The sequence below is a fragment of the Salmo trutta genome, chromosome 24, assembly GCF_901001165.1.
Source record: "Salmo trutta chromosome 24, fSalTru1.1, whole genome shotgun sequence".
Taxonomy (NCBI): domain Eukaryota; kingdom Metazoa; phylum Chordata; class Actinopteri; order Salmoniformes; family Salmonidae; genus Salmo; species Salmo trutta.
In genome coordinates, this window is record NC_042980.1 from 28571763 (window position 1) to 28585864 (window position 14102).

The following is a 14102-nucleotide window of genomic DNA, read 5'->3' on the forward strand; positions in this document are numbered from 1 at the left end:
GTTTTACTGTGGATATAGATACTTTTGTACCTGTTTCCTCCAGCATCATCACAAGGTCCATTGCAGTTGTTCTGGGATTGATTTGCACTTTTCGCACCAAAGTGCGTTCATCTCTAGGAGACAGAACGTGTTTTCTTCCTGAGCGGTATGACTGTTGCATGGTCCCATGGTGTTTATACTTGCGTACTATTTTTTGTACAGATGAACGTGGTACCTTCAGGCATTTGGAAATTGCTCCCAAGGATGAACCAGACTTGTGGAGGTCTACAATTTATTTTCTGAGGTCTTGGCTGATTTCTGTTGATTTTCCCATGATGTCAAGCAAAGAGGCACTGAGTTTGAAGGTAGGCCTTGAAATACATCTACAGGTACACCTCCAATTGACTCAAATTATGTCAATTAGCCTATCAGAAGCTTCTAAAGCCATGACATCATTTTCTGGAATTTTCCAATCTGTTTTAAGGCACAGTCAACTTAGTGTATGTAAACTTCTGACCCACTGGAATTGTGATACATTGAATTATAAGTGAAATAATCTGTCTGTAAACAATTGTTGGAAAAACGACACGTGTCATGCACAAAGTAGATGTCCTAACCGACTTGCCAAAACTATTGTTTGTTAACAAGAAATTTGTGGAGTGGTTGAAAAACAAGTTTTAATGACTCCAACCTAAGTGTATGTAAACTTCCGACTTCAACTGTATGCTCTGTGTGTTTGTGTGTGTGTGTGTAGCGATCCTGTTCAGAAGATTTCTACGAAGCTGCCGGGGAAGAGCCCAGTGCGTCCAGTCCTCTGCAGAGTGCCTTTGTACCAGCCATCTTCTCTCTTCTTATGAACAAACACCACGTCTCCCTCTCTCAGCTCGATCTCTGCCTCGCTCTGAGGGGGGTAGGGCACCACCACACGATACCTAGGGAGGGAGAGTTAGGAAGAATGATGCACTGTAACTCATATTAAGACACACACACACACACCAAAACACACACACACACACACATGCACACACAGTAAGAGTTGATATATGCAGCTACTCAGGTCAACATCATTCAGCAGTTTTGTACATAAACGGCTCACAAAGTGCTTGACACTTTGGAGTAGTGTGTGTGTGTGTGTGTGTGTGTGTGTGTGTGTGTGTGTGTGTGTGTGTGTGTGTGTGTGTGTGTGTGTGTGTGTATGTTAAGCAGCTGCTCTCAGAGAAAAAATACATGTCTGTGTAAACCAGAGGAGCTATAGCTCACAGTGACCGCTGAAGGACTGATAACCTACAGCTAGTATCAAGCTCCAAGCTGTGAGTGTGTGTGTGTGTCTGTGTGTGTGTGTGCGTATGTGTGTGTGTGTGTGTGTTTCTGTGTGTGCGCTAGTACTTGCGCGTGCTTGCGCTTGCTTGCGTGTGCGTGTGCTGGAGGGCACTATTATCTCTGACACACAGTGATGGGGATAGGAGAAGAGTGATGATCAGAGGCTCAGTTCTTTTTTGTGCTGCCGTGGCGTAGACTAGTGTATGTTTCAAGGTGTGTGTATGAGAGTGTGTGTAAACACAGTATATTTGTTGTAACACAGTATATTTGTTGGAACACAGTATATATTGGTGTAACCCTAGATTGTAAACTGACATGGCCACATGGTTTGTGTCTCTTTGTTAACAAGAACTTGTGCACAATCTCTTATATGAAGGAAGCCTCAAAGTTCTGCTTGCCTGAATTAGAACACCTCATGATAAACTGTCGACCACACTATTTACCAAGAGAGTTTTCATCTATATTTTTCATAGCTGTCTATTTACCACCACAAACCGATGCTGGCACTAAGACCACACTCAACGAACTGCAAACAAGAAAATGCTCACCCAGAGGCAGCTCTTAGTGGCCGGTGAATTTAACGCAGAAAAACTGAAATCTGTTTAGCCTAATTTCTACCAGCATGTCACCTGTGCAACTAGAGGCGAAGAAACGAAGAAAATATGCAATAAAAAGTTCCGCCTCGCCCTCCATTTGGCAAATCTGACCATAACTCAATCCTCCTTATTCCTGCTTACAAGCAAAAACTCAATAAGGAAGTACCAGTGACATGCTCAATACGGAAGTGGTCCTCAGGTGGTAGAGAATGGTGCGTGCAGCGCCAGGATATGGGGTTGATTCCCAGGACGACCCGTGAGTAAAATATATTCATGACTGTAAGTCGCTTTGGATAAAAGTGTCTGCTAAATGGCATATTGTAACGTCCGTCGTTAAAGGTAGACCAAGGCGCAGCGTGTGTTGGGTTCATCATATTTTATTTAACGGTGAACCAGCAAAAAACAAAACAATAAACAACACAACGAACAAAAAGTTTTGCAGGCTACTAACAGCAATACAAAAACAAGATCCCACAAACACAGGTGGAAAAAAGGCTGCCTAAGTATGGTTCCTAATCAGAGACAACAATAGACAGCTGCATCTGGTTAGGAACCATACTCGGCCCAACACAAAGAAATACAAAACATTGAATGCCCACCCCACACCCTGACCTAACCACATAGAGAAACAAACCCTCTCTCTCAGGTCAGGGTGTGACACATATATTATTATTATATTAGATACTATAAGTAGTCCAATGACACGGATGCTAAGCTATAGGACTGTTTCACTAGCACAGACTGGAATATGTTACGGGATTAATCCGATGGCATTGAGGAGTTTACTACCTCAATCACTGGCTTCATGAATAAGTTTATTGAGATTATAATGGCGCCAGAGGGGATGGCTGCTGTTTTACGGGCTCCAATCCAACTGTGCTATTTTTATTTATTTTTTCTCGCATTGTTTGTAACTAATATTGTACATAGTGTTGCTGCTACCGTCTCTTATGACCGAAAATAACATCTGGATATCAGAACAGCGATTACTCACCTCGAACTGGATGAAGATTTTTTCTTTAATGAGTCCGACACGAAGGTTGAACTGCTTTGTTGAGACAAGGCCCAAATCCCGTCATAAGCGTGAAGAAAAGAAAGAGAAAAAGGGGGAGGAGGGCAGGGTGCCTTGTATGAATTCGCCGACGAGTAGGTAAACCACCATTACCCTCTGTATTATTGGCTAACGTGCAAACATTGGAAAACAAACAGGACGATCTATGATTGAGACTATCCTACCAACGGGACATTAAAAACTCTAATATCTTATGTTTCACAGAGACTGAACGACGACACGGATAATATAGAGTTGGCTAGCTTCGATGTGTTTCGGCAGGACAGAGCAGCTACGTCTGGTAAGATGAGGGGCGGGGGTGTGTGTCTATTTGCCAATAACTGCTGGTGCGCGATGTCTAATATTAAAGAAGTGTCGAGGTATTGCTCGCCTGAGGTTGAATACTACACGATAAGCTGTAGACCACACCATCTACCAAGAGAGTTCTCATCTATATTTTTCATAGCTGTCTATTTACCACCACAAACCGATGCTGGCACTAAGACCGAACTCAACGAGCTGTAAAAGGCCATAAGCAAACAAGAAAATGCTCATCCAGAAGCGGTGCTCCTAGTGGCCGAGGACTTTAATGCAGGCAAACTACTACCAACATATCACATGTGACACCAGAGGGAAAAAAAACTCTAGATCACCTTTACTCCACACACAGAGATGTATACAAAGCTCTCCCTCTCCCTCCATTTGGCAAATCTAACCAGAAGCCATGGATTTCAGGCAACATCCGCACCGAGCTAAAGGCTAGAGCTGCCGCTTTCAAGGAGAGGGACACTAATCCGGACGCTTATAAGAAATCCTGCAATGTCCTCAAACAAACCAACAAACAGGCAAAGTGTCAATACAGGACTAAGATTGAATCCTACTACACTGGCTCTGATGCTCGTCGGATGTGGCAGGGCTTGAAAACTATTACAGACTACAAAGGGAAACCCAGCCGCGAGCTGCCCAGTGACACAAGCCCACCAGACAAGCTAAATGCTTTTTATGCTCGCTTCGAGGCAAGCAACAGTGAAGCATGCATGAGAGCACCAGCTGTTCCGGACGACCGTGTGCTCACGCTCTCCATAGCTGATGTGAGCAAGAACTTTAAACAGGTCAACATTCACAAAGCCACAGGGCCAGAAGGATTACCAGGACGTGTACTCAAAGCATGTGCGGACCACCTGGCAAGTGTCTTCACTGACATGTTCAACCTCTCCCTGGCCGAGTCTGTAATACCTACATGTTTAAAACAGATCACCATAGTCCCTGTGCCCAAGAAAGTGAAGGTAACCTGCCTAAATAATTACCGCCCCGTAGAACTCACATTGGTAGCCATGAAGTGCTATGAAGAGGGTGGTCATGGCTCACATCAACACTCTAATGCCAGGAAGCCTAGACCCACTCCAAATCGCTTACCACCCCAACAGATCCACAGATGACGCAATCTCAATCGTACTCCACACTGCCCTTTCCCACCTGGACAAAAGGAACACCTATGTGAATAATGCTGTTCATTGACTACAGCTCAGCGATCAACACCATAGTGCCCACAAAGCTCATCACTAAGCTAAGGACCCTGGGACTAAACACCTGCCTCTGCAACTGGATCCTGGACTTCCTAATGGGCTGTCCCCAGGTGGTAAGGGTAGGCAACAACACATCTGCCACGCTGATCCTCAACACAGGGGCCCCTCAGGGGTGCGTGCTTAGTCCCCTCCTGTACTCCCTGTTCACCCACGACTGCGTGGCCAAGCACGACTCCAACACCATCATTAAGTTTGCTGACGACACCACAGTGGTAGGCCTGATCACCGACAACGATGAGACAACCTATAGGGAGGAGGTCAGAGACCTGGCAGTGTGCTGACAGGACAACCACCTCTCTCTCAATATGAGCAAGACAAAGGAGCTGATTGTGGACTATAGGAAAAGGAGGGCCGAACAGGCCCCCATTGACATAGATAGGGCTGTTGTGCAACAGGTTGAGAGCTTCAAGTTCCTTGATGTCCACACACAGTTGTGAAGAGGGCACGACAATGCCTCTTCCCCCTCAGGAGGCTGAAAACATTCATGGCCCTCAGATCCTCCAAAATTTCTACAGCTGCACCATTGGAGAGCATCTTGACTGGCTGCATCACCACTTGGTATGGCAACTGTTTGGCATCAGACCGCAAGGCGCTACAGAGGGTAGTGCGGATGGCCCAGCGGATGGCCGAGCTCCCTGCCATCCAGGACCTCTACACCAGGCAGTGTCAGAGGAAGGCCCTAAAAATTGTCAAAGATTCCAGCCACCCGTCATAGACTGTTCGCTCTGCTACTGCACGGCAAGCGGTACCGATGCACCAAGTCTTGAACCAACAGGACCCTGAACAGCTTCTAGGGTGGAAGGTAGTCTAGCAGTTAAGAGCATTGGGCCAGTAACTGAAAGGTCGCTGGTTCAAATCCCCAAGACAACTAGGTGAGAAATCTGTCAATGTGCCCTTGAGCAAGGCACTTAACCAAAATTGATCCAGGGTCGCCATCAATAATGGCTGATCCCTGGCTGCGACCCCACTCTCTGAGGGTGTCTCGGGAGAGTGGGATATGCAAAAAACTAATTTCCAATTCACATAATATATATATATATAGTGCATTTGGAAAGTATTCAGACCCTTTCCACATTTTGTTACTTTACAGCCTTATTCTAAAATTGATTAAATTAATTGTTTTCCTCATCAATCTACACACAATACCCCATAATGACAAAGTGAAAACAGACGGAAGCTACTCCTCAGTAAAAGGCACAGCCCGCTTGGAGTTTGCCAAAAAGCACCTAAAGGACTCTCAGACCATGAGAAACAAGATTCTCTGGTCTGATGAAACCAAGATTGAACTCTTTGGCCTGAATGCCAAGTGTCACATCTGGAGGAAACCTGGAACCATCCCTACGGTGAAGCATGGTGGTGGCAGCATCATGCTGTGGGGATGTTTTTCAGCAGCAGGGACTGGGAGACAAGTCAGGATCCTTGATGAAAACCTGCTCCAGAGTGCTCAGGGCCTCAGACTGAGTCGAAGGTTCACCTTCCAACAGGACATTGACCCTAAGCACACAACAAGGAAACGGTGGAGTGCCTTCGGGACAAGTCTCTGAATGTCCTTGAGTGGCCCAGCCAGAGCCTGGACTTGAACCCGATTGAACATCTCTGGAGAGACCTGAAAATAGCTGTGAAGTGACGCTCCCCATCCAACCTGACAGAGCTTGAGAGGATCTGTAGAGAAGAATGGGAGAAACTCCCCAAATACAGGTGTACCAAGCTTGAAGTGTCATACCCAAGAAGACTTGAGGCTGTAATCGCTGCCAAAGGTGCTTCAACAAAGTACTGAGTAAAGGATCTGAATATTTATGTAAATGTAATATTTACTTCTTTTTTTATTTGATAAATTTGCAAACATTTTTAAAAACCTGTCTGCTTTGTCATTATGGGGTAGTGTATGTAGATTAAAAAAACCAACAATGTAATCCATTTTCGAATAAGTCTGTAACCTAACAAAAATTTGGAAATTTGAATACTTTCCAAATGCACTCTATAGTACATGTATGAAATCGGACAAATGTAAGCACCCAGCTAATTATTATAATTACCCCCAAGCTATATGACTGCTAAATACACTGAACAAAAATATAAACACAACATGTAAACACAACATAGCATGTAAAGTTTGTGTTTCATGAGCTGAAATAAAAGATCTGTCACGACTTCCGCCGGAGTCGGTCCCTCTCCTTGTTCGAGCGGCGTTCGGCGGTCGACGTCACCGGCCTTCTAGCCATCACTGATCCACTTTTCATTTTCCAGTTGTTTTGTCTTTGTTTTTTACACACCTGGTTTCAATTCCCCCATTACATGTTCATTATTTAACCCTCTGGTTTCCCCATGTTTGTGTGCGTGTTTGTTTTATTGTAAGGCTGTATCTGACAGCTGGTATATTGTTACCGGGTTTTGTTATTACGCCCATTTATTTCGTGGTACCGGTATTTTTCCAGCACCATTAGTATTGTGTTTATACTGGTGTTTTCTTGAATTAAATACCTTGTCCACGCATCTCAGCTCTCCTGCGCCTGACTCCTTTCACCAGTTACCCACAGCCTTAACAAGATCCCAGAGATTTTCCACACGCAAAAAAAGCTTATTTCTGTCAAATTTTGTGCCCAAATTTGTTTACATCCCTCTTAGTGAGCATTTCTCCTTTGCCAAGATAATACATCCACCTGACAGGTGTGGCATATCATGAAGCTGATTAAACAGCATGATCATTACACAGGTGAACCTTGTGCTGTGGACAAAAAAGGCCACTCTAAAATGTGCAGTTTGTCATACAGCACAACGCCACAGATGCAATTGGCATGCTGATTGCAGGAACGTCCACCAGAGAACGTTTTGAGAATTTGGCAGTACGTCCAACTGGCATCACAACCACAGACCATGTGTAACCACGCCAGCCCAGGACCTCCACATCCGGCTTCGTCACCTGCGGGATCGTCTGAGACCAGCCACCCGGACAGCTGATGAAACTGTGGATTTGCACAACCAAAGAATGTCTGCACAAACTGTCAGGAACCGTCTCAGGGAAGCTCATCTGCATGCGCATCGTCTTCACCAGGGTCTTGACCTGACTACAGTTCGCCGTCGTAACTGACTTCAGTGGGCAAATACTCACCTTTGATGGCCACTGGCACCCTGGAGAAGTGTGCTCTTCACGGATGAATCCCGGGTTTCAACAGTACCGGGCAGATGGCAGACAGAGGCGAGTGGTTTTCTGACGTCAACGTTGTGAACAGAGTGCCCCATGGTGGCGGTGGGGTTATGTTATGGGCAGGCATAAACTACGGACAACAAACACAATTGCATTTTATCGATGGCAATTTGAATTCTCAGAGATATCACGAAATCCTGAGGCCCATTGTTGTGCCATTCATCCACCGCCATCACCTCATGTTTCAGCATGATAATGCACGGCCCCATGTCGCAAGGATCTGTACACAATTCCTGGTAGCTGAAAATGCCCCAGTTCTTCCATGGCCTGCATACTCACCAGACATGTCACCCATTGAGCATGTTTGAGATGCTCTGGATTGACGTGTACGACAGCGTGTTCCAGTTCCCGCCAATATCCAGCAACTTCACACAGCCATTGAAGAGGAGTGGGACAACATTCCACAGGCCACAATCAACAGCCTGATCAAGTCTATGTGAAGGAGATATGAGGCAAGGTCACACCAGATGCTGACTGGTTTTCTGATCCACGCCCTTACCTTTTTTAAAAGGTATCTGTGAACAACAGATGCATATCTGTATACCCAGTCATGTGAAATCCATAGATTAGGGCCTAATTGATTTATTTCAATTGACTGATTTCCTTATATGAACTGTAACTCAGTAACATTTTTGAAATTGTTGCATGTTGCGTTTATATTTTTGTTCAGCATAGTTAGTTAAATAGTTAACCAATAGCTACCCAGAATATCTACATTGAGCCTTTTTGCACTAATCTCTTTTGACTCATCACATACACTGCTGTTACTGTTTATTATCTATCCTGTTGCCTGTCACTTTATCCCTACCTATATGTACATCTACCTCAATTACCTCATACCCCTGAACATGGACTCAGTACTGGTACCCGGTATATAGACACGTTATCATGACTCATTGTGTATTTATTCCTTGTGTTATTATTACAATTATTTTTTGCATTGTTGGGAAGGGCCCGTTAGTAAGCATTTCACTGTTTAACTACACCTGTTGTTTACGAACCATGTGACAAATACAATTATATTAGATTTTTTGACAAACACACATACACACACTCTAACACACGCACTCTACACACACATTGTAATGCTGTGCTATTGTGGATTTTATACATTTAACAGAGTAATGATGTATTGTGTTATTTATGATGTATGGGGATCCTAATAAATACTACTCAATACTAAAATATGTATACCTCTCTCTGGACAGGGTGTGTGTATCAGAGTGTGTGTAACCACAATACTGTATACGTATACCTCTCTCTGGACAGGGTGTGTGTATCAGAGTGTGTGTAACCACAATACTGTATACGTATACCTCTCTCTGGACAGGGTGTGTGTATGAGAGTGTGTGTTACCACAATACTGTATACGTATACCTCTCTCTGGACAGGGGTTTGGGTTCAGGCCGGAGGGCCAGCAGTGCGTTTCCGGTGCGGGGCGTCGGGGCCGACCGGGGGAAGTTGAGGTCGAGGGATCCTGACTTCCTGTGCAGAGGCTCTAACCCCATGGCCCCCACCATCTCACTCTCAATTGGACAAGACCCGGCACGCCCCTGAGCTTCCATTGGACAGGAGCCAGAGCGGGTGTGATGTGGGAGGACGGCACCCGACAGGGGGAGGGTCGGGGGTGAGGACGGGGGAGAGCGCGATGACTTCTTCTTGGCCGCGGCTCCCGAGAGAAGCTTTAGCAGACATCCTTTCTTCTCTTTCTGCGGACAGAGCGAACGAGACGGAGAAGAGAAGGGGATGGTAAAACGACGTGTTCTTTTCACTCATCTACAGACTATCTGTTCTCTTTGTCTGACAGTATCACTCCTGGTCTCAGAGACAGTTAACTGCTATCTACCTGATGTAATAATGACACCTCCTGTTTGCCAGTACAGTCTCTGAGATCTGAGTGTAGTTCTCTGACTCGCCACCAGAGAGCAGCACATATACAGAGAACAGATAGTTTAGTCTCGATGTATGTGAGGTGGAACTTACTGAGGGTGTGTGTGTGTGTTTTTGTGTGTGTGTTTGTGTGTGTGTGTGTGTGTGTGTGTGTGTGTGTGTGTGTGTGTGTGTGTGTGTGTGTGTGTGTGTGTGTGTGTGTGTAATCATGTGCCTGTGTGTGCGTGTTAGAGGTGATGGGTGAGCCAATTATCAGCGCATAATGAGTATGGAGGCGTCTGTGACGGCACAGCAGGACTCATAACACACACACGCGAAGACACGCGTGCGCACACCACAAATCTCAAACTCCCTGACACACACAGCTCAATCAGGCAACTCCAACGCATAATAAGCCAATGCATGGGGGAAATAAAATGGTTAGGAAAGATAGGAGGCTTAATGCTATGAGACTAATTCATACTATAGATGATCCATCACAGCTCATAGCCAAAGAATGTTTATCGTGGTCGTTCCCTAGTCTATTTGTCTTAGTCTCTGCCCAGCTTCAGATTAAATCTTATTGCCACAAACTGTCTCATCTTGTGTCTGTGAAGCCAGATAGGCTCCTCTCTCACAGACATCCTGACCATCCATCACTGTCACCGTGGAATCAGCTTTAATATACACATCAAGATGAAGAGAGCAACACAGAGACAGCCCTGTTACACGGGTAGTCTGTCTGTTTGTCGTTGGACGATTCTGCTCCATGTCCAGGTGCAAGCAACTTCCCCCCAACACCTTTTCCCCTAGCCATTCCTTTAATAATCCCTGTCTATATCCTGACTATGGCATCATGTTGAAAGATTTTAAAGCAGTGTGATGTGGGAGCCAGACTCTGTTGTGAGCATGGAGCAAGGAGAGAGAGAAGAGATGAGAGGACAGAAAAAGAGAGACAGCTAGATGACTCACCTTCTCTGGTTTTGGGGGGACTGCCCCCTGGGCGTTGCTGTGGGAGGGGCCAGGTGAGGGTGGCTGGAAGGGATTGGTTGATTCTCCATTGAGCAGGGCAGCACTGGCGTTGGGAGGGGTAAGGCAGGAGAGGGGAGAGGAACGGGGAAGGAGAGGGGAGGAGAGGCAGGAGAGGGGGCGTGAGGCAGGGGAGGAGAGGGGGGAAGGGCCAGGGGACACCATGGACATTGGGCGAGCCGATTGGCCAGCGCAGCGCGAGGGGGAGGAGTTCTGATGTCGGAGAGGAGAGATGGCCGCTGTGGGACGCTCTGGGCTGCTGGCGGGCGGGCTGTGGACTGAACAAACACATTACACACTATAACACACTCTTATATAGTATTACACAGCATCTTACTGTTACTAGACACCACCTGCATCCTGTTCCTGCTGTCATCAGAGCTGGCAGTTTGAACTCACATAGCCTACCTATGGCGATACTTTCTTTTGTAATGGATACCAGATGTGTTGATTTGTGTGAGTGAGAAAGAAAAAGAGAAAGAGAGAGAGGAGGTGGGGAGAGATTGAGTTCTGTGCTTTATTATTACGCCTCCACTAAACAACAGCAGTGATGTCACTGAGGAAGAAGTGTGTGTGTGTGTGTGTGTGTGTGTGTGTGTGTGTGTGTGTGTGTGTGTGTGTGTGTGTGTGTGTGTGTGTGTGTGTGTGTGTGTGTGTGTGTGTGTTTTTCTGGGAAGCGATTCCACACTGTGCACTCATAAGGCTCCCAGGAGAAACTTTAAATATCATCATGTTCTCCGTGACGGAGAGAGGGAAGGAGGGAGAGAGAGGCCAGATGTAAGAGAGAGAGATAAAATGTACAGCACTAGAACCTGAATCATCTTTGTGTGTGTAAGTGTATGTACAGCACCAGTCAAAAGTTTGGACACACCTACTCATTCAAGGGTTTTTCTTTATTTTTACTATTTTCTACATTGTAAAATAATAGTGAAGACTTCAAAACTATGAAATAACATATGGAATCATGTAGTAACCAAAAATATAAAAAAGTTACTATATTTTAAGTACCCAGTCTTGCCTTCATGACAGCTTTGCACAATCTTGGAATTCTCTCAACCAGCTTCACCTGGAATGCTTTTCCAGGTGAACAAATGATAGTCCCACATGATAGTCCCACTAAGCACAAACCAGATGGGAAGGCTTATCACTGCAGAATGCAATGGTAGCCATGCTGGTTAAGTGTGCCTTGAATTCTAAATAAATCACAGACAGTGTCACCAGCAAAGCACTCCCGCACCATCACACGTTCTCCTCCATGCTTCACGGTGGGAACCACACATGCGGAGATAATCTGTTCACCTACTCTGTGTCTCACAAAGACACAGCGGTTGGAACCAAAAATCTTACATTTGGACTCATCAGATCAAAGGACAGATTTCCACCAGTTTAATGTCCATTGCTAGTGTTTCTTGGCCCAAGCAAGTCTCCACTTCCTAATGGTGTCCTTTAGTAGTGGTTTCTTTGCAGCAATTTGACCATGAAGGCCTGATTCAAGCAGTCTCCTCTGAACAGTTGATGTTGAGATGTCTGTTACTTGAACTCTGTGAAGGATTTATTTGGGCTGCAATTTCTGAGGCAGGTAACTTTAATGAACTTATCCTCTGCAGCAGAGGTAACTCTGGGTCTTCCTTTCCTTTGGCGGTCCTCATGAGTGCCAGTTTCATCATAGAGCTTCATGGTTTTTGCGACTGCACTTGAAGAAACTTTCAAAGTTCATTAAACTTTCCGGATTGTCTTAAAGTCTTAAATTGCCTTAATGTCTTAAAGTAATGATGGACTGTCGTTTCTCTTTGCTTATTTGAGCTGTTCTTGCCATAATAGGGACTTTTACCAAATAGGGCTATCTATCAGGAATCAAGGTAAGACCCAGATGCAGACACGTCGAGTTGACAATGGTTTAATATTCCAACAGGGGCAGGCAATGGACAGGTCGGCAGGCAATAGACAGGCAGGCTCAGGATCAGGGGCAGGCAGAGTGGTCAGGCAGGCGGGCTCAGAGTCAGGTAGGCAAGGATCAAAAACCAGGAGGGCGAGAAAAAGAAAGACTGGGAAAAGCAGGAGCTGATAACAAAAATGCTGGTTGACTTGACAAACAAGACGAAATGGCAATAGACAAACAGAGAACACAGGCATAAATACACAGGGGATAATGAGGAAGATGGACGAAACCTGGAGGGGGGTGGAGACAATCACAAGGACAGAAGATAGTGTCACAGATCAGCGTGTGACACCATCTTCTGCATACCACCACTACCTTGTCACAACACAACTGATTGGCTCAAATGCAATAAGATGGAAAGAAATTCCACAAATTAACTTTTAACAAGGCACACCTGTTAATTGAAATGCATTTCAGGTGACTACCTCATGAAGCTGGTTGAGAGAATGCCAAGAGTGTGCAAAGCTGTCATCAAGCCAAAGGGTGGCTACTTTGAAGAAGATCAAATATAAAATGGATTTTGATTTGATTTTGATTTTGATTTTAACACTTTTTTGTTTACTACATGATTCCATATGTGTTATTTCATAGTTTTGAAGTCTTCACTATTATTCTACAATGTAGAAAATAGTAAAATAAAGAAAAACCCTTGAATGAGTAGGTGTGCTCAAACTTTTGCGTGTACTCACCCAGTTGCATGGCAGAGCGGGCCTGGTTAACTGTTTGTTGTCCAGAGCGAAGGCAGTTCTTCAGCTGAGCAGCGGCAGACTGGGGGGAGGAAGGGGGAGGTGAGGGACGAGAGGAGGAGGGGGAGGCTGCCTTACTCCCCTGTCCCGCCCCTCCCACCTGCCCTGAGAGACAGGAGTTGCGCGAACCACCCACCGCAAACGGAGCTCTGCACAGAGAGAGAGAGAGAGATTGAGAGAGAGAGCGAGAGATCGAGAGAGAGAGAGAGAGAGAGAGATCGAGAGAGATCGAGAGAGAGATCGAGAGAGAGAGAGAGAAAGAGATCGAGAGAGAGAGATCGAGAGAGAAAGAGAGAGAGAGAGAAAGAGAGCGAGAGAGAAAGAGATCGAGAGAGAGAGAGAAAGAGATCGAGAGATCGAGAGAGAAAGAGAGAGAGAGAGATCGAGAGAGAGAGAGAGAGAAAGAGAGAGAGAGAGATCGAGAGATCGAGAAAGAGAGAGATAGAGAGAGAGTATTTTTCTGAGAAAGAGAGAAAGTATGTGTGTGTGTGCGTGCGTGTCTCACCTGGACACGGGTGTGACGTAGTTTCCAGGGAAGACACCTGAAGCAGCGGTGCGCAGAGAGGTTCCTTTAAACCACCCGTCCTGACACTTCTCTGTGACGCGGTACATCTCTCCTTTCCTCAGCTCCAACTCATCTGCCTTCTGGGGCTTATACGCATACAGGGCCAGGTAGCTGGGATACACAGAGATCATTCATGATAACAGGATGAAAAAATGAGTGGTATTCTTTTCAAATGGTCAAACAAATATGTAATAAAATACTCCCCCATAAAAAGAGG

At 45.5% G+C, this 14102-nt stretch overlaps 1 protein-coding gene across 1 annotated transcript in view; it reads right to left on the reverse strand.

Moving 5' to 3' along the window:
- Positions 1 to 714: 714 nt before the first annotated feature.
- The window catches only part of LOC115161044 (E3 ubiquitin-protein ligase SH3RF3), a 73970-nt gene continuing 60582 nt past the window's right edge, over positions 715 to 14102 (reverse strand). Inside the window, 5 exon segments of the mRNA XM_029711725.1 lie at positions 715 to 911; positions 9115 to 9446; positions 10579 to 10913; positions 13264 to 13469; positions 13826 to 13996. Of these exon segments, the coding sequence (XP_029567585.1) occupies positions 743 to 911; positions 9115 to 9446; positions 10579 to 10913; positions 13264 to 13469; positions 13826 to 13996 (1213 nt within the window). The 3' untranslated portion in view covers positions 715 to 742.